At 33.2% G+C, this 26,462-nt stretch overlaps 1 protein-coding gene and 1 long non-coding RNA gene across 4 annotated transcripts in view; both read left to right on the top strand.

The window, feature by feature from the left end:
• The first annotated feature begins 238 nt into the window (after window positions 1–238).
• Window positions 239–5,143, top strand: LOC143076387 (uncharacterized). Its single transcript, XR_012978633.1, has 2 exons — window positions 239–470; window positions 5,062–5,143. It is a non-coding gene; the product is annotated as an uncharacterized LOC143076387 (long non-coding RNA).
• A 6,938-nt stretch (window positions 5,144–12,081) lies between these two features.
• LOC143076402 (VWFA and cache domain-containing protein 1-like) overlaps window positions 12,082–26,462 on the top strand; it is a 56,240-nt gene continuing 41,859 nt past the window's right edge. For 2 of the 3 annotated variants that reach the window (XM_076252152.1, XM_076252150.1), the window contains exons 1-2: window positions 12,083–12,101; window positions 21,299–21,470. In XM_076252152.1, the coding sequence (XP_076108267.1) occupies window positions 21,336–21,470 (135 nt within the window). In that variant the 5' untranslated portion in view covers window positions 12,083–12,101; window positions 21,299–21,335. Of the gene's footprint in view, window positions 12,102–21,298; window positions 21,471–26,462 lie in introns of all 3 variants that reach the window. The other variant, XM_076252151.1, reaches the window with a different exon arrangement.

Here is a 26,462-nt window from a genome sequence, read left to right as displayed (position 1 = left end):
AAAATTAATGTAAATGTAATTATAATATCATAAAACAAATATATAATTGAAATGTAGTATCAAAACGACAAACACACTGTAAAAAAAGAACAACATTGAAATAACAGATGATACATACCTTGGAAATTCCAATTTAGCATCGACAGTATGTTTATGCTATCTCACAAGAGATGTATTGCAATTAACATGCCGTACACTTAATTGGATGAACTATCTTTATAGATGTTTACACGTTTGTCTTAGAGGTTATTGGAAACACATCCATCTGACAATGTTATAATTGTCTTGTACGCACTTAAGCCAATAATGTTTACTGTTTACGTATCTATCTTAAGTGTTTAGGAAAATCCACGTTCTGTTCTAATAATTATAGTCTATATAGTTTTTAAAACAAACGTTGAAGTTTCTATATCAGTAGGAAATATATATCAGATATAATTAGCTAAGAGAGACATAATGCAACGTTTATGGTAAGTAATTATCAGTGTTTATAGTAAACTTGATAAGAATAAGAAACCTTTCATCTCCAATTATATATCCTCCTTCATTTACCAAGTCAGGAAATGGCAGTTGTTATCTTATAGTTCGTTTTTTTTGTGTGTCGTTTGTGGTTGCACTTCATTGTTTCTGTTGGTTTTTTTTTGTTTTTTTTTCTCTTATACAGTAGTATACCGCTATTCAAAAGTCATAAATCGATTGAGAGAAAACAAATCAAGGTTACAAACTAAAAGCGATGGAAACACATCAACTTTATAAAAAACTAAACCGCGGAAAACTATAACAAGACATTAGTTTTACAGTATAAAAAAGAAGATGTGGTATGAATGCTAGTGAAACAACTCTCCACAGGAGACCAAAATGACACAGAAATTAACAACTATAGGTCACCGTACGGCCTTCAACAATAAGCAAAGCCCATACCGCATTGTCAGATATAAAACAAGTTCGTTTGAATGTTTCATAAAGATTTCTGCAAGATATACCTGGTTATATCAGTAATTTTCTTCCAAAACAGAAGATTGTCGTAAAAATCGTGTATATCATCGGGTTAAGTACTTACAGCTTGCTTTAAGTATTTACTAAGATGATGGAATTTGTGTAAAATGTTCGAACTCCTTGGTGTTTTTCCATACATAAACTATTTTGCCCCATAACACCCATTTATTTTTTCATATAAGACTTAATAGCTCGTGAAAGGTCATTTAACAAAATTTTAGAAGATTCTTGATTTTCTTTGTTTTGTTTTGAGACCCAAATAATACCAATGTAAATATAAGGTAAAAGTCCAAGTCAGCCTTTTCCCGCCATATTTTAAATCTCAAATATCTCGAAAAGGAGGTCCATGACCTATCAATATTTTTAGCTTATTTTTATCCTTAACATATGCTCTACCGGTTTATAGTATCAATTCTAACTTCTTGATTTATTAATTTTCACTTAACCTCACCTAAGTACATCCTTAAATAACTTCATGAACTAACATTATAAAAATACGGTCAAGTTATATTTTTATAACAAAAAATTGTTGGTTATAATTTTATCGCAATATAGAATAAAGAGCTGTTCTTGCTCTGCATACAATTATCGTAGATTCTATGTGCGCCTGACGTATTTTTTGTCTGAATAAAAAACAATCATTAGTGACGCTCGAATCAAATAAATTAAAAAGACCAAAAAAAGAAAAAAATCGAAAGGATTTGACATTTACTACTGATGTAATATTTTTTTCGGGTAAAAAGTCCTTAAATAAGACGATGATTTGTATTGCTTTAATTTTAGTCATGATATTGTTTCCGTTTCATCAAGACAAAAGTTAATCAGTGTTGCTTTCAATTATTTTAGAGAAACAGACAGTAAACAAATATTCCACTCAGGAAGTCTAGGTTGTTGTTTGTGCAATGTTATTAGATGCGTGATTATCGTTTACATTCGCTAATTACAACTTCTTAATCTATTATTATTAGTTCAAGATGTTTCACGAGGTTCTTTGGTAATATTAACATCAATCGGTAGGGTAAATCATAATGTGTGTCAAGATATCGCAAGAGTCGTTAAATAGCCCCTGACATTTAAAACTTAATAAACTTATGCAAGCTTTTTGAAATTGTGTAATTTAATTTGATTAAGAAAAAAATGTATACTCGACATAAAATAATCTTTTCACGAATAATTTTTGGTGAAGACATTAATGAGTAACAACTTTACCCAAAATTACATTAGAATCAGATTCACATATTCAGGTAAAGCCGATTGGAATGAAACATTTATTATAATCCTTTCTGTCGTCAGACTTTGTTTCTTTTGTTGTTATGTCAACTTTTTACGGAAAGAATATAGGGTCCAAATTGACATCTATCAAAAAGGACCTCAAAAGACACAACATATACATATGTTTATAAAAAATACATTTCGAGGTAAGAACATAATCTTCAATTGAATATTACTTAGACGTATAGTGTAAATAGTTATCAAAGGTAACAGGATTATAATTTAGTACGCGAGACGCGCGTTTCGTCTTCATAAGACTCATCAGTGACGCTCATATCAAAATATTTATAAAGCCAAACTAGTACAAAGATGACAGTAAACAAATATTCCACTCAGGAAGTCTAGGTTGTTGTTGGTGAAATGTTCTCAGATGCGTGATTATCATTTACATTCGCTTATTACAACTTATTGATCTATTATTAATAGTTCAAGATGTTTGTAAGTTACGTTAATTATGTATTGTCCATTAGTTTTCCGTTTTTATGTTTATACTTATGTTCATCTCTTTTCTTAGATAAAGAAGTTCTTAATTAAAATGTTATTTAAGGAATGACTGTAATATTTTTTCTGTCTATGAAGAAATAACATAAAAAAATGTGGTGCACACTGAATTACGCGCGTAGCGGGTTATTTAACAGTGTGCACCACATTGTTTATGTTATTTCGAATAGACAGAAAAAATATTACAGTCATTTCTTATAATTTAATTCTAAATTTCATTTTAAACCGCAGAAAACCATAAAAAAACGTTGATGACGTCACGGTCATATGACTAAATTATGTCTATGGGCTCATAACAAAATAACGTCAACCAATCAGAAAACGCGTTATATCAAAAATTAAATTATTCGGTCTTATATGGACATGTTTTCCATGGTTTATAATGCATGGTACTGTGGCTTCATTTATATTGGTTGGATATCAGTTTTAGTGGATTTCGTGGGTACACGAGAACAACGAAAAATTTAAATGTTTAACGAATTACAAATTTTCTAAAGGAATGTAATACAGACCTTGCCAAAACAACGAAATTAAATATCCACGAAAATGAAAGTTTTCCTCAATCTAGAAAATTGGTATTCACGAAAATTTGTACTCACGAAAATAAATGAATCCACAGTATGACATTGTGCACCAGAAATATTTTGCAGTCGTATTAAGCCACTTAACGTGGTACCTAACACTACAGGGAGATAACTCTGTAAAGTCATACAAACGTTTTAATAACGTTTTGTTGTAAAGGGAATATTATGTTTGTCAAACTACTATATCACCAGTGTAATTTTTCTGATAAAATGGTTGGTTCAAAATTTTTATATTTTTGTTAAAGGGTCGAAGTAAATACTTTGTCATAATTTTATGAAAATTAAACGAGCCAAATTAATTTTAGTGAAAGTGTTGGGAACCACCTTAATCAAACATATGATAAAGGTATTAACATTGTGTCTGAAATTACATTTAAAAAACAGTGTAATGTGTAATTGAGGTAATTGACCATTTTTGCAAAGACAAAGAATGTGTAATTTAATTAATTACATTCCAATGTAGTTGACCCCAAGTCTGTTATTTAGAGACGGGATGGATACCCCTACAGTTGCAGAAACAAACAATTACAATCTACGAATCGAAGCAGTCAAAATATATACCAAACCTCTAGCAGACTGTTTCCTTATCAGGAATCATTTTATTCCATCTAGTATCAAACTATGGAATTCGCTCGATTTAAGAATTAGAAATGAACTTTCTTTAAATATATTTAAATTAAAAATTAAACAGAAATATTATTAAAACAAATCACCCCCTACATATCTCAATATTTGCGATAGATATTTAAATGTTTTACGCGAAGATTAAGAAACAAATGCAGAGCCCTTAACATGGATCTGTATCACGCAAATATTAAACCTAACGCAATGTGTCAATGTGGTTATTTAAACGAAAATGCTCAACATTATTTCCTCTCGTGTAAAAATTATACAGTGCAAAGGAATAACTTATTTTTTTAACTTAGAAAAGAAAGTATACCTACCGACTTTGAAAATTTAATGTACGGCAATGCTTTGTTTAATATGAACATAAACACGCTAATTTTTATAAAAGTGCAGAATTATATTAAAGAGACCAATCGCTTTTCATAGTTTATAGACATTAGGGTTAAATATATACCAATAATAATGTAATTACCTTTTGTTGACTTCGAATGAAATTGTTCATTTTTTCCTAACACATGGATCATCACTTTGATTTTATTATAAAATCCTATCGGTTGACAACAACAATTTAATTTAATTGTTTGAAATACATTAATAACTTACATTTAGAGTGAATATTTTTTCCAAGATAAAAACAACCTATTTGGTAGCTAGGTCTATCAAAAGAGATTACGGCCAACTCGACTTGATGAGCCATGTCGTTTAAATTCTTGTTAATTTCATGTCTTCATATTAATATTGTTTATGATGTTATTATTATGTATTTTATTTTTGTTCGGTTATTTATTATTTGTATGTAATGGAGAAGACGTTCTCAGTTGCAAAACTTGTGTCTAATCCTATTGTCAATGTTTTGAACAATAAAATATGTTTAAACTAATATTATAAAGATGTGCGCAAATTACATATAAGTCATATCACTGCATACCGCATGTGTAAAATAACCTTCGTCAAATAAAAAGAAAAAACTGTAAGCTGACAAATCTATTGGCCTAAACAATACATCAACACTGTCTTCATTTTAATTTTGTTCAAGCACATTTTCACAGACGCAGCATTTAAATTGTTAATTTCTTTTCAGATGCGAACAGTTGTAAATGATTCAAATAGTTGACAACTACACAACGTGTCAATAACCATATAGTACAGCTATTGCATTATAACATATTCAAAAGTGATCATCTTTGGATATGGATAGAAGATATGGATCAGTGAATTTACTGCAATTATTTTGTGTGATCTTATTTTTTCGGACGATTTCCACAAATAAAGGGGAAATAGAGAGACTGCAGAGAGAAATGGATAAGCTCTCCCGACAAGTTATGCTACAGCAATTATTTATAGAAGAAAAAATTCGTAGTGACGGTGATTCGGGTTTGAAACAAACGAGAATTATAAACGATGGAACCAAACCGTACCACTTTCCGACAACGAGGTCAAAAAGGGGAGTTGCAGCCATTCATGATCATTCCCATATGAAACGTACAATCGGTGTCGGTGAATTTGTTGCCGTGTTAAATGGAGTTGAATTCAGAACACGACACAATGATCCTGAACTGCGCATGCCAAGTACGACATCGAAAAATTTCTTAGAAACTGAGGAAATACCTTTCCCTGATGTTCCACCTGAGGTAACACAGAAACCTACTGAGGCTGAACAGGTACAAGAAATGCGTGAGTGGTTTAGGGCCTTTAATGATCAAAATTACACAGAAAGGGACTACCGCAAATATTTTAAACCTGTTTTGTGTTATCTAGAGGGAATGTGGGTCTATGATAATCATACTGATATACTAGAACCTTTTTTAAGTGACAGACATCAGTTTGATGCGAGTACTTTTGATGACCTTGAAGAGAAAATAATGTTCACATCTTACGGTGGACGGAAAGACGGTCTTGAAAATTTTGGATGGCTCCCAAAAACAATAATCAATGTTGAAAATGGGAAATCCCCATTATACGGCCAATGGATATATAGAATTGTTTGTCATCCGTTGAAGCGTGATCTTCCATTAAATCGTTTGCGCATGGCCGATGATTTGAGCTCGAGAATGATGTTCCTACGTTCAGAAGAGGAGGAGACGAAGACTAGACGTGCCCGTTTTAAACTAAACCAACGTGACAGTAAGGTATGGAATGAAAGATTTAATCAAAATCCAGCTTTAATTGACAGCTTAATGGGCGAAATACCCGGATTAGACAATTATGGCGGGAACTTGACAGACGAAGCGTTAAATCTTCCAGCATATAGTGCTGATGGTAAAAACATGAAAAAGAAAAAGCTATTAAATAGTGCATATTATCATCGATTCTGGGAAGAGATTCGACCTGATTACATGCGTTTATCGTTACGAAAACGAGCATTTTCTGACAGCAATCTGTTTATGTCGATGACATCACAACCACAAGTTGGAGGGAAAAGTTTAAATTATTGCTCAAAAGAAGAATCATTACAGAACAAACCTTGTAAATATTACAACCAGCGATGGTCATACGCTGTTCCATTTGAAATCATATACCTTAACCCACTTAGCAATTGGAATCCGTATAATATAACCTACAAAGGTCATTACAAGAATGACCTGGAAGCAAAATATGTTACCGAGAATGGGAAACGAAATGGCGGTAATGATATTCATACAGCATATAATGGTACAAATAGTTGGTATTTTTTCCAAACCCCACAAAGTTTTTATAGTGGAAAAGAAAAGAAAAGGGGAAATACGGGAAACGGAGGTATCGGTGTGCTAGATCGCAACGGAAAAGTCAGATATACCCGGTCAGCTGGTATCCGTGTGTTTCTTCCTGAAATTAAAGATATAGGTATCATTCGTCAGAGATACCCAATCGTGCCACTTTACAGCGAAGGAAACACCGCGTATAAAGAAATGGAATCTCTTAAAGACATAGTTTTGGAAAATAACAAATATCTGAAAATGTTCCACAATGTACTTGAAGATGAGAGTATTGAAAAATTGAGAAAGGAACAGATCAAATTGTCTGTGAAAAGTGGCATAACGCTGGTAATGTCAATGGCAACCATATCCAATCCGGGTCCGCATACTCATTATATTGATTTATCAGCAGAAAACGTCAAAGCTTTAAAATCGAATAAAAAGTTAAATGTTAGAAGCAGTGAGGATAGTGGTCATTTCCATCGTATTAAAATTATCTACCGGCCACATCTTAGTAATCCATTCGTTATGAAACGGTGTGACAACAAAAGGAAATGTTGGGATGGACATAAAAAGCTTTTACTTGAAAATGAGGCACAAATACCGGAAGTCGAAGAAGCGGGAAAAGAAGTGAACGAAGACGAGAGACCAGAGAGTTATAATGAATAAATTTTATTCTATTATTTTTCTGGATCTGAACACCTAAAAAATTGCTCTACTGAATATTTGATTAAGATGGCAATTATATGTTTGTTGCATTTTGCAATTTATGTTACCAGCTTAATATGGGAATAAATCATATTTACAGTGGAACTTGTAATTTAAATGTAAATGTGTGTAAACGTGCATAGTTCAGTGCATGCAAACAAGCTTTCGACGAATAAGATAACGGGAAGACAATAATTCTATCACAATACATTTCTGAAGATTGTGATAAAATAAAAATAAAATATGTATATAAAAAAAAAACTTACATACACTGTGAATATACCATTCACGTTTAAAAACATTTAAAACTAAATCCTTAACATTTGATGTTTTGTGAGACTAAAATAAGTATCTATATAAGAGGGCCAAATTAAGCTGGTGTGACACTCTAACGAAAATATACGAAACCTTCTAATATAAATGGCATGCCACTGGGTTTCACTTTAAATTGAAATTGGAATTGAAATTTATCTGTATATATATACAACATCTACCATGAGTTGATACACCTTCAATAATGAGTTTATGGTATGAAGGTATCATGCAGGAAACCGCATAAAAAGATATGACAAAAACAATAAATGCATTCAAATGATAAAGCAAACTTAGTGGCTAAATGAATATTGCTATCGGTTTGTGCAATTTGCACTAGAGATCTGGTTTGTAGAAACTGGAATTTGCAAAAGGGTTATGCAAATGTTATGTGTATTCCAAGGTAATAAATAGAATAGCCTAGCTTTAAAATGTATTTTCAAATAGTAGCTAAACGTATACCCTTTAATATTCACAACTACCCAGCATTGATTTCAACTGACTTGTGCAAGAATGTACACACAATTACATATTATTGATAAAGTTAGTTTAAAATCATTATCGTCTTCTATTCGTAGTCAATTATTTCAGTTCAAAAGCAAACAAAAATTCGTTAAAAATCTTTTGGCGACCAGCGATCTCAGGTTCACATATTGCTTTTCTTTTTTTAAAGAAAGCAAATTGTTTTTTATTCCATGAATGTGTGATGAATAGTGAAATCGTCGATAGGTTTAGCTGTTATGCATGCTACAAAAATATAAGGAAGTGGGACATGTTACTCTAATGTTGATAGGAAAATAGTTATTACGTCTCATCATTGGTTATTAATGTCCCTGGTTCCAAACCTTTACTTTAGCAGGTATTTTTTTTTATAAGGGGGTACCAAACACTTCGACTAAAATTAATTTGTATCGCTTAATTTTCATAAAGTTTTGACAAAAAATTTACCTTGACCCTTTAACAAACATATATGAAAATTTCAAAAAACATGCGTTTCAGAAATCTTCTGTATAAAAATTGAAAATACTAACAGTAAAATAAATTCAAAATGGTTCTCTAAATTTTAATATTCGTAGGTTATTGTGAACTAAATCCATATTTGCATGTAATTGTTTTAAGTTTAATATTCTATTTTTCTTTAAAAATCGATTCTCTTTAATATTTTTATAAAAAAACGAAATTTTCAATAAAAGTTTGAATGTGTGTTAATGTGTGGGTGAAAATTAAAGAAGTTAGGACAAATTAAGGTGTAGGTAGGCGTTAATTTCTCAAACATTTCTTAAAAAAACAACTCTATATTTTGTTTTCTTTCAAAAAGCTATTGCCACAATTCATAATTTGTTTTTCCATAAATTTGAGTAATATTATCGTTGTTTATGAAATATGTAAATAAATTGGCTGATAAACAACATGAACAATTAAAAAATAGGAAACAACATATGAATCCATATTAACATGTCTGATTTGCACTCCAGATTTTGTGAGAAAGAAACAAGTATGTTATCCTAAAAAATGCATTACATTTTATTCGTATCCTATTTGTGCTTTGTACAAAATGACCAGTTGATACTATTCATGTGGTTTCCTTCGTAACTTAAAGCAATGACATAGTAAAAAATATGTTTTCCGGTGCTGTACTTCAAATCAATATCAACAGTATGTGTTATCCAAATTTTAAACAATCTTATCTATTATATAGATATAAGAAGATATGGTATGAGTGCCAATGAGACAACTGTCATTCAAAGTGTTTCTGTTTGTTTTGCTCACATTATTGTCAATATAATGGAATTCTATGAGACTGTCATACCAGTGATATGTTCAGATAGCTATAACTCAGATTTACTGTGCGTATTTCTTCATTGGTATAGGATACGGTTGAGATCCCACAACACACGTTTTAACCCTCTGCATATTTGTACTTGACCCAAATCAGAAAGCTTCTGGCCTTTGTTAGTCTTGTATGCTTTAAAATATATACTATTTATATGTTTTGGAGTTTAGTTTGACGTCCATGGTCACTGATGAACTAGTACACATTTTTATGTAGGGGCCTGTTAAAAGGACCACCTCTGGTTTCGGGATTTTCTCCCTACGTTTAAGACTCATTGATGGCCTTTAATGCTGTTCGCTGCTCTTTGGTCGGGGTTGTTGTCTCTTTTACATATTACCCATTTACACTCTCATGTAATTTAATAACACCAGGTTTAATTCACCGCTTCTACATAAGGCCATGGCCAATGTTGTTTTCTTTCGGTTTGGCTTCCTCCGTCTAGCAGTAAAACCCTTGCAAAAGTGTGATATCCGTTTGCTGTGCGGGATGTACAAATTTGCAGCTATGTCCGATAAGTTAAATCCGATGCCTCGTGTAAAGAGAGTGTCGCGCTCTTGACACGTTTAGAACCCTTGAGGTGTCCGTAAGTGACCTGTTGCAAGGCTTAATTATGTCCCTATCCAATATACCCTCATTTCCCGTTGCAGTCTAAATTTCTCCGACTTTAATCCCGGACGCCTCTATTACAAAAACCTACCTTTTGTATTTATTGTTAAGTTGTTCTTGTCCAAAATATGCATGAAGTATTTGCAACTGGACGTTAAACAACGAAGAATGAGTCTGTTCGTTTGATGTGTTTGAGTTTTTGATTTTAACCATTTGAAAAAGACTGTTTGAACTTTCCTTGGAAGGTTTTCTATGGAATTTAGCAGACAACACAACTTTTAAAATGGCAGTGCTTTACTTTAAAATAGTGTTCATGTATAATATAAAATATGATATCTTTTCTGTCCCATCATAATCTGCAATTTTATATTATCTCTTGGCTAAAATTGAAAGTTCGTGATTTCGAAGACGACCCTGACTGGTGACCTTAACGGGAAATACTTTTATAATCAAACACTTTCGGAAAACTTCCTAACCGTAACATACAAATAATGTATATGCAAATGTACCCGCTACATGAATAGTTAAATCACACTTCAGTGAGTTGAAAACAGATATTCAGAATACATTAATATGTAATAAAAATTTAAATGTTTACAAAAATCACTTTATATTTATTGTAAACTGAAAACGCAAAGGTAAGAAGTAAATAACTTTTGTAAATATCTTCTAATTCTATAACAAATAACAAATAACAAATGACAAATAACAAATGACTATTTCATGATGACTGGCAACAAACAGTTCAAGAGTTTGTTTGTGCTTTTGTGGTCTTGTGCGTAAATTGTATTACCAACTGGTCATTTTTTGTTGTTGTTGTGTATATATACATTGTTTCCCATTTGTCATTTCGGGGTCTTTTACAGCTATAAACTATGTGTATGGGTTTTGCTCAATTTTGAAGGCCGTATGGTGACCTAAAGTTCTTAATTTCTATGTCATTTGGTCTTATTTTTGAGAGTATTCTCATTGGCAATCATTCCATATATTCTTATTTAATGTCCCACCTTAGGAAAACGATAACCAAAGACGACAAGCATGTTCCATGTATCTTGTTTAAAAAATGCATCCAAAAAATAATAAAACAAAACTATATGAAATATAAATCGATACATTGTATCATCATTTCATACGAATTTTCACCAGAAACCATGAAATTAACTTTCGGGGTGACATGAGACAACTTGTGACAGCCATTCTACTCGATATAAACACAAGTATAAGTATATAGATTAGCAAAATAAATCGTATAATAACGATTTTTCTAGGTCCGTTTGATTTAGTGTCATATATATATTTTTTAAAGGTAAAGTATCATTTCGCTTTATCATTTCGCTTGTATGAAGTTTTAATGAAATGGGTTTTCTCTAAGGCTTCCTGTTTTCCAATCTCTTGCAAAGGTTCAAAATAACGGATAAAATGGATTTATATAAGTTTTAAAACATTGACTTGGAAGCCATAAAAAAAGATATTTATACATAAGCCATTATGACCTTCTTTTGACAAAAGTTAACTTAACTGGCCGATAATATCGAAATAATGTTTCTGTTATATATTATGTATGAAACAAAACAAGGATATTCTATTTTTGTTTGTATAAATCGTTGATTAGACCTCTTTTAGGAAAAAAAGTACTGCGTATTTATTTATAATATGTACGTCTGCATTCGTAATAGTAAAACAGTTGACTACAGAATAATAACATTCTAAATTTAGATCGGGTATTCCCAACGTCAGTTCCTCGATTTGTGAAAAGAGACAAATTAATAGCGCGAGACGTTCGTTGCAAGGACAAAAACTGTGTCAAAATAGACCATGCATAGTCATCCATCTTTACGTAGGTGTGATGTTTTGTTGCTTTATTAAACTTTATTAAATAACTTTTACTTAAATTACTGTATTTGTGGTGTCTATTACTGCATTTATGTTGTGTAAATACCCACACCTTTTTAAAAGGTAAGGATAACAACAGTTACACCAAATGAGGTAAAGTAAATTTTTTAAACTTAGCTGCAATTCTTATTTCTTGTGTACATTTTCTTTTAAGATTTAGGTGGTGAGAAAATGATTACTAAACAAAACAGAGGTGATCCATGTTAAACTTTCTATTTTACTTTTAGTTTTCAAAGTTGATGGTCTATTGTTTGAACTTCTGTGTCCCGGGTTTGTCTTTTGTTCATTTATTGTTCTACTTTATGACTATAGTCTGAGTGTTGATTTTCATTTGTAAACGTGTGGTTTTGCAGTGTCGCATGCCCACCGATGTCCAGATATTATGCGAGAGAATACTTTAAGAATAGACGATACGACAAGACACAGATAAAAAATGATTGTTTCTGAATGGAGAATTGAACTTGATATCAAAGAATACAAAACTGGCTTTTTTTTGGAGATAAAACTAGATAGCTGACTTGGTTTAAATTAAAGTAAGGTCACCAATTTCCCGATATCAAATAATTTAAAAAAAAAAAAACATTAATGTATTGCCATATGACCTTGAACATTGAAGGGTTAAACTTGCATTAAATCATGTCTAGACCCTTTAACAGAAAATAAAGGAATATGGAGTAAATGTTCACGAAACCTAATCACACACAAAGTCAATGCATAGAAAAAATACTAATGATCAATGGTCAATTAAAGTTGCTGGAGTGTTCTTCAACAATAAAAGAATCATTAATACCAAGATGGTCCCTATTGTCGACTTAAGCAGTACTATAGTACTTAAAGTATAATACTGCAATGTCACTATATTTAAATCTAGTCATAAAAAAATCACCGAAGTCTAAGCACAGTCAATACAAGACGAAAACAGACAGTCATGCAGATCCGGTATTAATGATTATGAGAATTACGATTTTTGCTTTATTCTACACATCGGTCTTTTAATGTTGTCCATAAAACGTAAAAGTCTTAAATTATAATGAATCTATGTTTTTGCTTTGAGACCAGAATTTTGTGGAGAACAAATAGCTAAAACTTAATTGCGTTTCAATGTCAGAAAGCGTCCAGGAAACGCTCAAAATGCACGATTTTGCGTTATTTTTCTCAGAGCTTCTGGGGGCCTTGATCGGCCCCAGACCCCTCGCCAAAAAAAAATTCGCCTCGCTCCGCTCGGTGAATATATTTTTCCTCATGATTAAAAGAGGCTAGTTACGGCACTGGTTATATATATATTTGTAAATTTAAGTACTTGCACTCGAAAATGTTGTTTTAATGATTCACCCTGGTCACACTTTCCACGATCACAATGGAGAATTTTTACAGTGGTTAATTTTGTAAAATATAATCTTATTTTTTGGCAAACTTTACGATCGATGTTATCAAATACCGACAATAAGGCTTGCTACCAAGAACCGGTCTGACCTAAAATTCCAAGATAAAATTATCAAATTTTAAAAATTGCGAAGATGTGGTATCACAGCAAAGGAAAAAACTCTCCCCAAGATACCTAGTGATACTGTTACAGAAATTTTCAACTATATTGGTCAACGTACGGCCCCCAACAATAAGTAATGCCAATACCGAAGAGTCAGGTAATACATTAACGCTGTCATATTTGATTCTCGATGATAAACACAAGTAAATTGATAAATATTAATTGGCTTTCTTGATAGTTATTGCAGTATACAAAACACAAGATGGAAAACCAATACATGACAATGACATTTGAATAATGAGTGAGAAAGAGTCTCCGATAAAAAAAAAATCAACAAGAAGACGTCCAACTACTATGCAGTATGGGCTTTGCTCATTGTTGAAGGCCGTACGGTGACCTATAGTTTTTAATGTCTGTGTCATTTTTGTCTTTTGTGGATAGTTGTCTCATTGGCAATCATACCACATTTTTTTTTTTATACATGCAAATAATGCATAAACATTGTTTTTGGAGAAATATATAATGTTTAAAGGCTTTAATTTGCCACCTGATGGTCTTCATTATTATGACAAGTATGTACACACCCGTGATATCGCTGGTCCGTAACTGAATTAAAGTACTATACAAGTTGAACTATGCCTAAGCCTTATTTTAGTAAATGGTATTGTCATCTGATAAAGTCATGTCGATTGTAAGATACACAGTTTTCTCTGCTTTCAAATCTTTCTGTTTGAACCCGTCGACCTGGAACTTGTCAATTATTGGTAATATTAATTATTTGGAAAACAACAGGTCCTGGCTATCCAGGAATGGAGTATTTTTTAATCAACATCATTGTCCCATATTAGTTATCTTAGAAAGTCTTGCTGATTGCTGAATAAAACTACAATAGGAAAAAATTTGACAAAGATTGAATTTAGTAGTGTCGGCCCTTTGATTATGACCCGTGTATATAGCAAAATCCTAAATACACCGTATGGTGGTGCGCCTGTCAAATGCGGAACGTACCCTTTGATTATGACCCGTGTATATAGCGGACCGTATATAGCAAAATCCTAAATACACCGTTTGGTGGTGCGCCTGTCAAATGCGGAACGTACAGATAAGGTAATAGGTAACAGGTGAATATATTATTGGTTTCGGTATCGGATTCGACCCGGAACTTGTTAATTATTGGCAATATTAATTATGTGGAAAACAAAAGGGTCTGGAGTGGTGTCATTTTTAATCAACACCATTGTCCTATATTAGCTATATATAGAGTTGAATTCTTTGATTTGTCGTTTTTACCCGATGACGGCTGACAAATTGGACCTCGTAATTTTAGTATTATAGATAATATCTCCATTATTTTAAATTAGTATCCTCCAACAGTTGGCTGAGGCATAAAAATATGAGTAGACTCTCGGCTGAAAACCTTTAAAGCACGACACAGGTTTGATATGTTGATTTTGAGCCCCTTGCATGTTCATGATGTATCTGCCACTGATTAATCAATCGATTGGTATCACCAATCAATCGATTGGTAGCATGACTGATTAAACATAAAGTTTCAGAAAAAGTTGATTCTATTAACGCGTCTTTTAATGACGCACAATTAGTTCTGTAATTCTTTCAAAAAAACTCATGGTATCAAAATCTATCAGACAAATATTGTCAAATTGTAATGCAACCTTGAACTTTGTCAGATATACTGTAAAATAAAAATTATGTTGGTGTTATGGATGTGTTTTTATCCACCTATTGTATAATCACGGTGGGTATGGTTGTCCTGCGAGAGAATGTTCTGTGCTGGTGATTCGGTCCTGACGGGTGCTGGTGATCGATGAAAAAATGTAAACAAAGACGAAAATGATGATTTTTGACGTTTTCACTCATAAAAAATGGAAGAAAACAGTTGAGATTTTTCAATTTTGTTTCTTATGGGTTCATATGTAAACCATTTAAAAGTTGACCCTCTAAACTGTTTCAGTAAGCGTAACACAAAAATGCTCATTTTCAGAAAATCTAGAACGGAAAAAATAAAACAAAAATACTCATAGAGTCCGCTTTCTATACCGCAATCCACACGACAAAACTATTTTGTGAAAAAACATTGGAATTTATTAAAATTTAGCATTTTCTCAATTTATTCATGTCCTGATACTGTGCTGGTGGGTCCTGATACGGTGCTGGTGATTTTGGATAAGAAGTTGGTCATATTTGAAACAAATGTTACAAAATCAATAAAATTAGGCAGATAATTGTTGTCAATAGGATCTATGACTCCTATTTTAGCTCTTGTGCATCCATTTAGCTGTTTAATATGTGTTTTCAAATGATCGTAACTTGTATTACATAATTACATAAAAGGGCAACATCTTTCGTCCAATATTAGATAACAATATATAGTATCTAAAATAAGAATAGTTTTATTAAGATATTAAATGCCCCTTACATTGATGCTTCAACAATGATCAAAGCCCATGTCGCAAAGACCATTTTGTTAGCGCTCCGCATACCCCTCCAACTTCCACCCAACCAATCCTCCTCATTTCCTCCTTCATTGTTACAGTGGTGTACCAGCACAACAATTTATCACATAAAATAATAATACAAAGACACACATTATTGAACAACGAATGCTCGCAGGTACTGAAAGCTAGTAGTTCAAAGGGTCCACATTTTCAACTTATAGATAAACCATGTTCTCATATACAAAAATCCCAATCGTGTCGATTAAAAAAGTCTCAAAACTTAAGTTCACATTTTAATGTTTGATAAAGCAGAACTTTAAAAGTGTGCAGTGAATCTTGTGCTCACAACAGTTATTGTCATAATTATGTTTACATAGGACTTAAGAAGGAATTAAGAAGGTACCAAGAAATATTTTACAGTTCAATTTAATTATCATGAATGGAAGGAAATGGTACGGAAGTTTACATAGGACAAAAAGAAATTGATACTAGTAGTATTTTTTGGCGAAAGAATTAAACGCTTCTTTGCATTATATAGTACAGCTCTTCTATAAAAGCATGCAAACAAAACTTTGATTGACTTGCTTGCTATGTTTGCTTGGAAGTTTTCAAACAATAGGTAGGCGGAGTTTCAATACATACTGGGATTTGATTGGACAAATACAAACTGACAGGAATTGAAGTTAATGTGTATTGTACAAACAAATTCTAGTATGTAGTAAACAGACTACTTACCTGTCGTTTACAAACATCAAAACAATCATAGCAAGCAATTTGATCAATGGTTTGCTTTGCATATATTTATAGAAGAGCTGTAAATTCAAAAAAAAAAATCTCGTAGATGGTTAAATCCTCAACAAAACCTCAATAACTTTGTTGGAACGAATAAAGGTTTTAAATCAAATTTCCGTGGACTTTTTAGCTTCCACCCTGACGAGGCATGTTAGCTGTTCGTATGCTGTTGCACCTGACGCACGGAAACTTTCACATTTCCATCTTCTTTTCTGAAATATTTTACCCAGCTCATACTTGACAGGATTGTTATCCTAGTAAAAGGTGTAACCAATGGATTGAACAGAAGTTAAAAATCCCACAATACTATATGATTCATTTTATGTGTCAATTTGTTCGAAAAAAGTCGAAAAGAAGAAAGTTTTTTTAATGTCATGATTATCTGTCGCTTTCTAGATCTATGCTTAGCATTTATTTCAGATGACATGGACTCCTCACCCTGGTGACCCTGGTGCCTTTCATAACTTTATCCGTATACATATATTAATAGAAAAGGCTGCAACTTGTATTTTTGTATTTAAAATGGTTCGTTGTAACGAGAATATTTGTGGTGAATGGAAACTGTGAGGGTCAAAATCTTAAATTGCTTATAAATGTTGCTGGACCCAGTTTCGTTATCTGATCTGAATTTTCTGAAATGTGCGAGGTAGATAGACATTGGCCTTTTGATTTTTTTACTCGGTAAGTTTTTCCCTAATTGCTTGAACTTTTGCAATATTAAAGCCGATTTCAATTAGTGTGTAGACAAAGGGAATATCTTTGGTTATCTTGCTTGCTGAACAGAAAAGTCATTGTTAGGTTATGTAAACTACCCTAATTTAAAAGTAGACTAGTCCGACAAATGACACATCTTTCTGTCTGTAGGACCAGGCTACTTCGAAAGGAGGGTAGTATACCTTACATAACAATGACTTCACGGATTAGCTAACAAGCAAGCTAACCAAAGATATTACCTTTGCCTACATACTCAATGGAATCGGCTGTAACTAAAAACTCGAATACATTTTAACAGACAGTGGTCATGTTTGTTGATGAATATTGTTTTTCCTAGATTCACTCTTGAAAAATCATTTGGTAACATTTGGTCAAGTAATTTCAGAAAAGATCTTTTTGTAATTGCGGACGCCAAGACAATACATGAACCTCACAGGACCCCTGGACACAGGTGAGCTTATATATGATCTTATAGCGATTCGGGTTGATAACCAGTTGAAGAATTTCTTTTTTAAACTTATATACTTGTTTTATACTCAATTGGTAGTATGAAGCCACGAATTATTTTAATTTTTGAAATTGACATATTCTAGTCTGCCCTTTCATAAAATAGTGATGTTTTTTAGTGTTCTATCGAACTTTCGAAAAAAAAACCTGATAACCGTTCAGACAAAAAAAATATGTTGAAAATTTTTACAGATACAGCAAGTGATTCTTAATAGCTATAAGATACATTTTTCTTTTAAAATACAACTTTTAAATCTTACGGGAAACTATTCCAAGCTTAAAACTTTCACTGTAACCTCGCTCTAACTTATCCCCCCCCCCCCCCAAAAAAAAAAAAAAAAAACACCAAACAAACAAACCCGCAATACTATTGTCATTCTTATAGTCAGCACTAAATTGTTCACAAACAAATGTGTTTTAAGCTGCTAAAGACATATGATTCAAACGCTCAGAAAGTCCTTTGTTCTATATTTTGGCTCTCCATTTTTATGCAAAACCTTTTACATTTTTATTTTATGGGTTATTGTTGAAGGTCGTACCGTACACACATACTTCCTTTGGTTTCTTATGGAAATTTGTCCATTGACAACAAACATACCTCATCATCTACTTTATATAAGTATTGTATAAATTACAACGTATTTTGGTGATCTTGCAAAATGATCGTAATCCCGAAAATCGTAAACATATTTTCTTATCTTAAAAGGGGGCAAAAAGGGTTCCATTATCAGGCCAATAAATAAGATTACAGTTAATTTTAAAAAAAATAAAAAAAATAGGGGTATTTTTACTCTCATAATAACAGTAAACAGATTCACAACAATGTCAATTTCAAGAAAGCAGACAACAGTTAATTAGTCAATAACAGTACAGCATCAATGATCTTGAATATATGCCACTTTTAACTAAAATATAAAGGCACAGAACCAGGACATAGGAGCACAGAACCAGGACCGTTTTTCTTATCACCAGCACAGCGTCAGGACAATTCCGTTTAACGAACTTGCACGACTTTTGCAATATAATATTGTTGTAATATACTTTGCATGGTACTTATGACGCATCAGAGAAAAATTAAGCACCAAAACAGTCGTTTTATTGCCGTTCTGATACAATGTAAACAAACCCACCAGCACAGAATCAGGACCCACCAGCACCTGACAGGACCAAATCACCAGCACAGAACGTTCTCTCGCAGGACAACCATACCCACCGTGAATATTGCTACAACGAACTGATGGTGTACCGAACAGAAAATACATCTACGTATTTATCTACTGTACAAAATACAAAGATTTATTGAAAAGAATATTTCTTGCCGTGGAACAAACTCAGTATGCATACGCATAATGAGGGAAAATATATAAATAAAAATCTAAATTGACTAAACATTATTGAGATGGGAGCCATCTCATTGGCCCCCCTGTAAATAACGTGTGGTAAAAAATTGCATGGATAAAATACGTCTGTATGATGTGTTCAAATATACATTATATGAATCTTATATTATGTGCATATGTTGTTCTTATTGAGCTATAACCTTTGCATAATAAAGAAAGGAATTTCAGAGTGTATGATAAAAGATCCCCGTCGATGAAAGGTTGCTTAACTTCAACATGTTTTTATTAAGATTACTAAAAATCAACTATATATATTCATTTTTTTCGTTTGCATACTATAAAACCATAACTAATGAAATGTTCATATTTATATGGGTAAATGATTTTTAAATTGATTTACGCAGACAAAAAAACTAAATAAATAAATTAAACCGCTGTGAAATAAATTATGGCAAGCCGTTGTAGAATTTATTCCCTGTTTATTAATATTGATTAATTATTTATAAATGATTATGAACACGTTTTAAAGCTTGGTAATACAGTTGGAACTTTGTCAAAATATTATAATTCAAAGAAGGCTAAAATAAGATTAAAAAACAAACGGTTAAAGTATGCTTTCAACGATATTCTATTTCATAAGAAAGTACATTGCTATATTATAAACAAACTTTTTGAATTGGAATTGAATTTTAAAAAAGTAAAAAATAAGTAACGGTTTCTGTATGTAATGAAAGCGATCGATTCAACATCAATATCCAACCGGCAGTCAACAGTCAGTTTGATCTTCAGATATTCTCAGTCCGACTGTCAGCAGTCAGTTTGATATTCAGATATTCTCAGTCCGACTGTCAGCAGTCAGTTTGATATTGAGATATTCTCAGTCCGACTGTCAGCAGTCAGTTTGATTTTCAGATATTCTCAGTCCGACTGTCAGCAGTCAGTTTGATCTTCAGATATTCTCAGTCCGACTGTCAGCAGTTAGTTGATATTCAGATATTCTCAGTCCGACTGTCAGCAGTCAGTTTGATATACAGATATTCTCAGTCCGACTGTCAGCAGTCAGTTTGATATTCAGATATTCTCAGTCCGACTGTCAGCAGTCAGTTTGATATTCAGATATTCTCAGTCCGACTGTCAGCAGTCAGTTTGATTTTTAGATATTCTCAGTCCGACTGTCAGCAGTTAGTTTGATATTCAGATATTCTCAGTCCGACTGTCAGCAGTCAGTTTGATATACAGATATTCTCAGTCCGACTGTCAGCAGTCAGTTTGATTTTCAGATATTCTCAGTCCGACTGTCAGCAGTTAGTTTGATATTCAGATATTCTCAGTCCGACTGTCAGCAGTCAGTTTGATTTTCAGATATTCTCAGTCCGACTGTCAGCAGTCAGTTTGATCTTCAGATATTCTCAGTCCGACTGTCAGCAGTTAGTTTGAAATTCAGATATTCTCAGTCCGACTGTCAGCAGTCAGTTTGTTTTTCAGATGTTCTCAGTCGAGAGTATTCAAAAGGATTTAAAAGATATTTAAACCAGTGAATATGAGTAAAATGGTATACTAGTATATGGAATCATCTTGTAACAATTAATTGTAATTTCTCGTTGTCTTCGAATCTTAACCCTTGAATAAATCAGATAGTTCTAATTCAGAAGCCTGTTGGCGTTGGTTTATGTATGTCTTGTTTGTTTTTCGTTGACTGTTTTCTTTTAAATTAGGTCGCTAGTTTTTTTCATTTGAATTATTTCATATTTGTCATTTCGTGCCTTCTATGCCAGACAGTATGGTATAGATTTTTTACATTGACAAAAGGCCGTATGCTTGTCTACATCACCTTATTTTAATTTTGTATACTGCCAAAATTTATAACATATATAAGCTCGTTAATATAACAGATGGAGTTACATGAAAATTACAAAACGAAAAAATCACAAACAATAAGTAAGATATTTCTACAAACTGGTAGAAAGTCACAATTATTGTCCTTCTCTTTTGCAGGAAACAGTTTTAGTTTTTAGTTAAATTAACAGTGAACATGTTTCTTATATTGACGTTTCTGATTGGATTGTTTGCATGTTCCACTGTAACTGCAGTTGACAGTATAGATGGCGCTTTATTAGCAGCTGAACTAAGAAAGGTCAAAGAGGGGATTGGTGTAAACTATTTACAGGTAAAGACGCGTTGTCTTATAAAGGTAAAAAAAGGGTATTGGTGTAAACTTTTACAGGTAAGGGGAGACAAATAGTCTGAGAAAGATCAAAGAGGGTATTGGTGTAAACTTTTACAGGTAAGGGGAGACAAATAGTCTGAGAAAGATCAAAGAGGGTATTGGTGTAAACTATTTACAGGTAAGGGGAGACAAATAGTCTGAGAAAGATAAAAGAGGGTATTGGTGTAAACTTTTTACAGATAAGGGGAGAAAAATAGTCTGAGAAAGATCAAAGATGGTATTGGTGTAAACTTTTTACAGGTAAGGGGAGACAAATAGTCTGAGAAAGATCAAAGAGAGTATTGGTGTAAACTTTTACAGGTAAGGGGAGACAAATATTCTGAGAAAGATCAAAGAAGGTATTGGTGTAAACTATTTACAGGTAAGGGGAGACAAATAGTCTGAGAAAGATCAAAGAGGGTATTGGTGTAAACTATTTACAGGTAAGGGGAGACAAATATTCTGAGAAAGATCAAAGAGGGTATTGGTGTAAACTATTTACAGGTAAGGGGAGACAAATAGTCTGAGAAAGATCAAAGAGGGTATTGGTGTAAACTATTTACAGGTAAGGGGAGACAAATAGTCTGAGAAAGATCAAAGAGGGTATTGGTGTAAACTATTTACAGATAAGGGGAGACAAATAGTCTGAGAAAGATCAAAGAGGGTATTGGTGTAAACTTTTTACAGGTAAGGGGAGACAAATAGTCTGAGAAAGATCAAAGAGAGTATTGGTGTAAACTTTTACAGGTAAGGGGAGACAAATAGTCTGAGAAAGATCAAAGAGAGTATTGGTGTAAACTTTTACAGGTAAGGGGAGACAAATAGTCTGAGAAAGATCAAAGAGAGTATTGGTGTAAACTTTTACAGGTAAGGGGAGACAAATAGTCTGAGAAAGATCAAAGAAGGTATTGGTGTAAACTATTTACAGGTAAGGGGAGACAAATAGTCTGAGAAAGATCAAAGAGGGTATTGGTGTAAACTATTTACAGGTAAGGGGAGACAAATAGTCTGAGAAAGATCAAAGAGAGTATTGGTGTAAACTTTTACAGGTAAGGGGAGACAAATAGTCTGAGAAAGATCAAAGAAGGTATTGGTGTAAACTATTTACAGGTAAGGGGAGACAAATAGTCTGAGAAAGATCAAAGAGGGTATTGGTGTAAACTATTTACAGGTAAGGGGAGACAAATAGTCTGAGAAAGATCAAAGAGGGTATTGGTGTAAACTATTTACAGATAAGGGGAGACAAATAGTCTGAGAAAGATCAAAGAGGGTATTGGTGTAAACTTTTTACAGGTAAGGGGAGACAAATAGTCTGAGAAAGATCAAAGAGAGTATTGGTGTAAACTTTTACAGGTAAGGGGAGACAAATAGTCTGAAAAAGATCAAAGAAGGTATTGGTGTAAACTATTTACAGGTAAGGGGAGACAAATAGTCTGAGAAAGATCAAAGAGGGTATTGGTGTAAACTATTTACAGGTAAGGGGAGACAAATAGTCTGAGAAAGATCAAAGAAGGTATTGGTGTAAACTATTTACAGGTAAGGGGAGACAAATAGTCTGAGAAAGATCAAAGAAGGTATTGGTGTAAACTATTTACAGGTAAGGGGAGACAAATAGTCTGAGAAAGATCAAAGAAGGTATTGGTGTAAACTATTTACAGGTAAGGGGAGACAAATAGTCTGAGAAAGATCAAAGAGAGTATTGGTGTAAACTTTTACAGGTAAGGGGAGACAAATAGTCTGAGAAAGATCAAAGAGGGTATTGGTGTAAACTTTTTACAGGTAAGGGGAGACAAATAGTCTGAGAAAGATCAAAGAGAGTATTGGTGTAAACTTTTACAGGTAAGGGGAGACAAATAGTCTGAAAAAGATCAAAGAAGGTATTGGTGTAAACTATTTACAGGTAAGGGGAGACAAATAGTCTGAGAAAGATCAAAGAGGGTATTGGTGTAAACTATTTACAGGTAAGGGGAGACAAATAGTCTGAGAAAGATCAAAGAAGGTATTGGTGTAAACTATTTACAGGTAAGGGGAGACAAATAGTCTGAGAAAGATCAAAGAAGGTATTGGTGTAAACTATTTACAGGTAAGGGGAGACAAATAGTCTGAGAAAGATCAAAGAGGGTATTGGTGAAAACTATTTACAGGTAAGGGGAGACAAATAGTCTGAGAAAGATCAAAGAGAGTATTGGTGTAAACTTTTACAGGTAAGGGGAGACAAATAGTCTGAGAAAGATCAAAGAAGGTATTGGTGTAAACTATTTACAGGTAAGGGGAGACAAATAGTCTGAGAAAGATCAAAGAGGGTATTGGTGTAAACTATTTACAGGTAAGGGGAGACAAATAGTCTGAGAAAGATCAAAGAGGGTATTGGTGTAAACTATTTACAGATAAGGGGAGACAAATAGTCTGAGAAAGATCAAAGAGGGTATTGGTGTAAACTTTTTACAGGTAAGGGGAGACAAATAGTGTGAGAAAGATCAAAGAGAGTATTGGTGTAAACTTTTACAGGTAAGGGGAGACAAATAGTCTGAAAAAGATCAAAGAAGGTATTGGTGTAAACTATTTACAGGTAAGGGGAGACAAATAGTCTGAGAAAGATCAAAGAGGGTATTGGTGTAAACTATTTACAGGTAAGGGGAGACAAATAGTCTGAGAACGATCAAAGAAGGTATTGGTGTAAACTATTTACAGGTAAGGGGAGACAAATAGTCTGAGAAAGATCAAAGAAGGTATTGGTGTAAACTATTTACAGGTAAGGGGAGACAAATAGTCTGAGAAAGATCAAAGAAGGTATTGGTGTAAACTATTTACAGGTAAGGGGAGACAAATAGTCTGAGAAAGATCAAAGAGGGTATTTGTGTAAACTATTTACAGATAAGGGGAGACAAATAGTCTGAGAAAGATCAAAGAGGGTATTGGTGTAAACTTTTTACAGGTAAGGGGAGACAAATAGTCTGAGAAAGATCAAAGAGGGTATTGGTGTAAACTATTTACAGGTAGGAGGAGACAAATAGTCTGAGAAAGATCAAAGAGGGTATTGGTGAAAACTATTTACAGGTAAGGGGAGACAAATAGTCTGAGAAAGATCAAAGAGGGTATTGGTGGAAACTATTTACAGGTAAGGGGAGACAAATAGTCTTGAGAAAGATCAAAGAGAGTATTGGTGTAAACTTTTACAGGTAAGGGGAGACAAATAGTCTGAGAAAGATCAAAGAAGGTATTGGTGTAAATTATTTACAGGTAAGGGGAGACAAATAGTCTGAGAAAGATCAAAGAGGGTATTGGTGTAAACTATTTACAGGTAAGGGGAGACAAATAGTCTGAGAAAGATCAGAGAGGGTATTGGTGTAAACTATTTACAGATAAGGGGAGACAAATAGTCTGAGAAAGATCAAAGAGGGTATTGGTGTAAACTTTTTACAGGTAAGGGGAGACAAATAGTCTGAGAAAGATCAAAGAGAGTATTGGTGTAAACTTTTACAGGTAAGGGGAGACAAATAGTCTGAAAAAGATCAAAGAAGGTATTGGTGTAAACTATTTACAGGTAAGGGGAGACAAATAGTCTGAGAAAGATCAAAGAGGGTATTGGTGTAAACTATTTACAGGTAAGGGGTGACAAATAGTCTGAGAAAGATCAAAGAAGGTATTGGTGTAAACTATTTACAGGTAAGGGGAGACAAATAGTCTGAGAAAGATCAAAGAAGGTATTGGTGTAAACTATTTACAGGTAAGGGGAGACAAATAGTCTGAGAAAGATCAAAGAAGGTATTGGTGTAAACTATTTACAGGTAAGGGGAGACAAATAGTCTGAGAAAGATCAAAGAGGGTATTTGTGTAAACTATTTACAGATAAGGGGAGACAAATAGTCTGAGAAAGATCAAAGAGGGTATTGGTGTAAACTTTTTACAGGTAAGGGGAGACAAATAGTCTGAGAAAGATCAAAGAGGGTATTGGTGTAAACTATTTACAGGTAAGGGGAGACAAATAGTCTGAGAAAGATCAAAGAAGGTATTTGTGTAAACTATTTACAGATAAGGGGAGACAAATAGTCTGAGAAAGATCAAAGAGGGTATTGGTGTAAACTATTTACAGGTAAGGGGAGACAAATAGTCTGAGAAAGATCAAAGAGGGTATTGGTGTAAACTATTTACAGGTAAGGGGAAACAAATAGTCTGAGAAAGATCAAAGAAGGTATTGGTGTAAACTTTTTACAGGTAAGGGGAGACACATAGTCTGAGAAAGATCAAAGAGGGTATTGGTGTAAACTTTTACAGGTAAGGGGAGACAAATAGTCTGAGAAAGATCAAAGAGAGTATTGGTGTAAACTATTTACAGGTAAGGGGAGACAAATAGTCTGAGAAAGATCAAAGAGAGTATTGGTGTAAACTTTTTACAGATAAGGGGAGACAAATAGTCTGAGAAAGATCAAAGAGGGTATTGGTGTAAACTTTTTACAGGTAAGGGGAGACAAATAGTCTGAGAAAGATCAAAGAGGGTATTGGTGAAAACTATTTACAGATTAAGGAAAAAACAGGATCTTTGAGAGGTCAAATAGGTTATTGGTGTTAACTATGTACAGCTAAGGGAAGACACATGATTTTTTTCTCCTTTGAAACAATCAAAATATTTCAAAATGTTAAGTTTTGTTAATGAAATATGTTCGAATGTTCAAATAGGGCCTTCTATGTCAGACTGTAATTTAGATATAGTACAACACAATGGACTTTACAGTAAAGACTTGCAGGGCCGTAACTACCTATGAGACAGGGGAGGCAACTGCCTCCCCTGAATTTTCTACACCAAAATTTTTCTTTTTGAAGTAATAAAGTGCAATATTGACAATATGTACACCAAGAACTTGAATTTATATTATAAACAACACAAGTTTAGAGTTTTAACAGTGTTATCATGATACGTGATATATGCGTCATTTTCCGGATTTTTGATCGAAA

The sequence above is a fragment of the Mytilus galloprovincialis genome, chromosome 5 (assembly GCF_965363235.1).
Source record: "Mytilus galloprovincialis chromosome 5, xbMytGall1.hap1.1, whole genome shotgun sequence".
Classification (NCBI taxonomy): Eukaryota; Metazoa; Mollusca; class Bivalvia; order Mytilida; family Mytilidae; genus Mytilus; species Mytilus galloprovincialis.
This window is presented reverse-complemented; position numbering and strand designations above follow the sequence as displayed.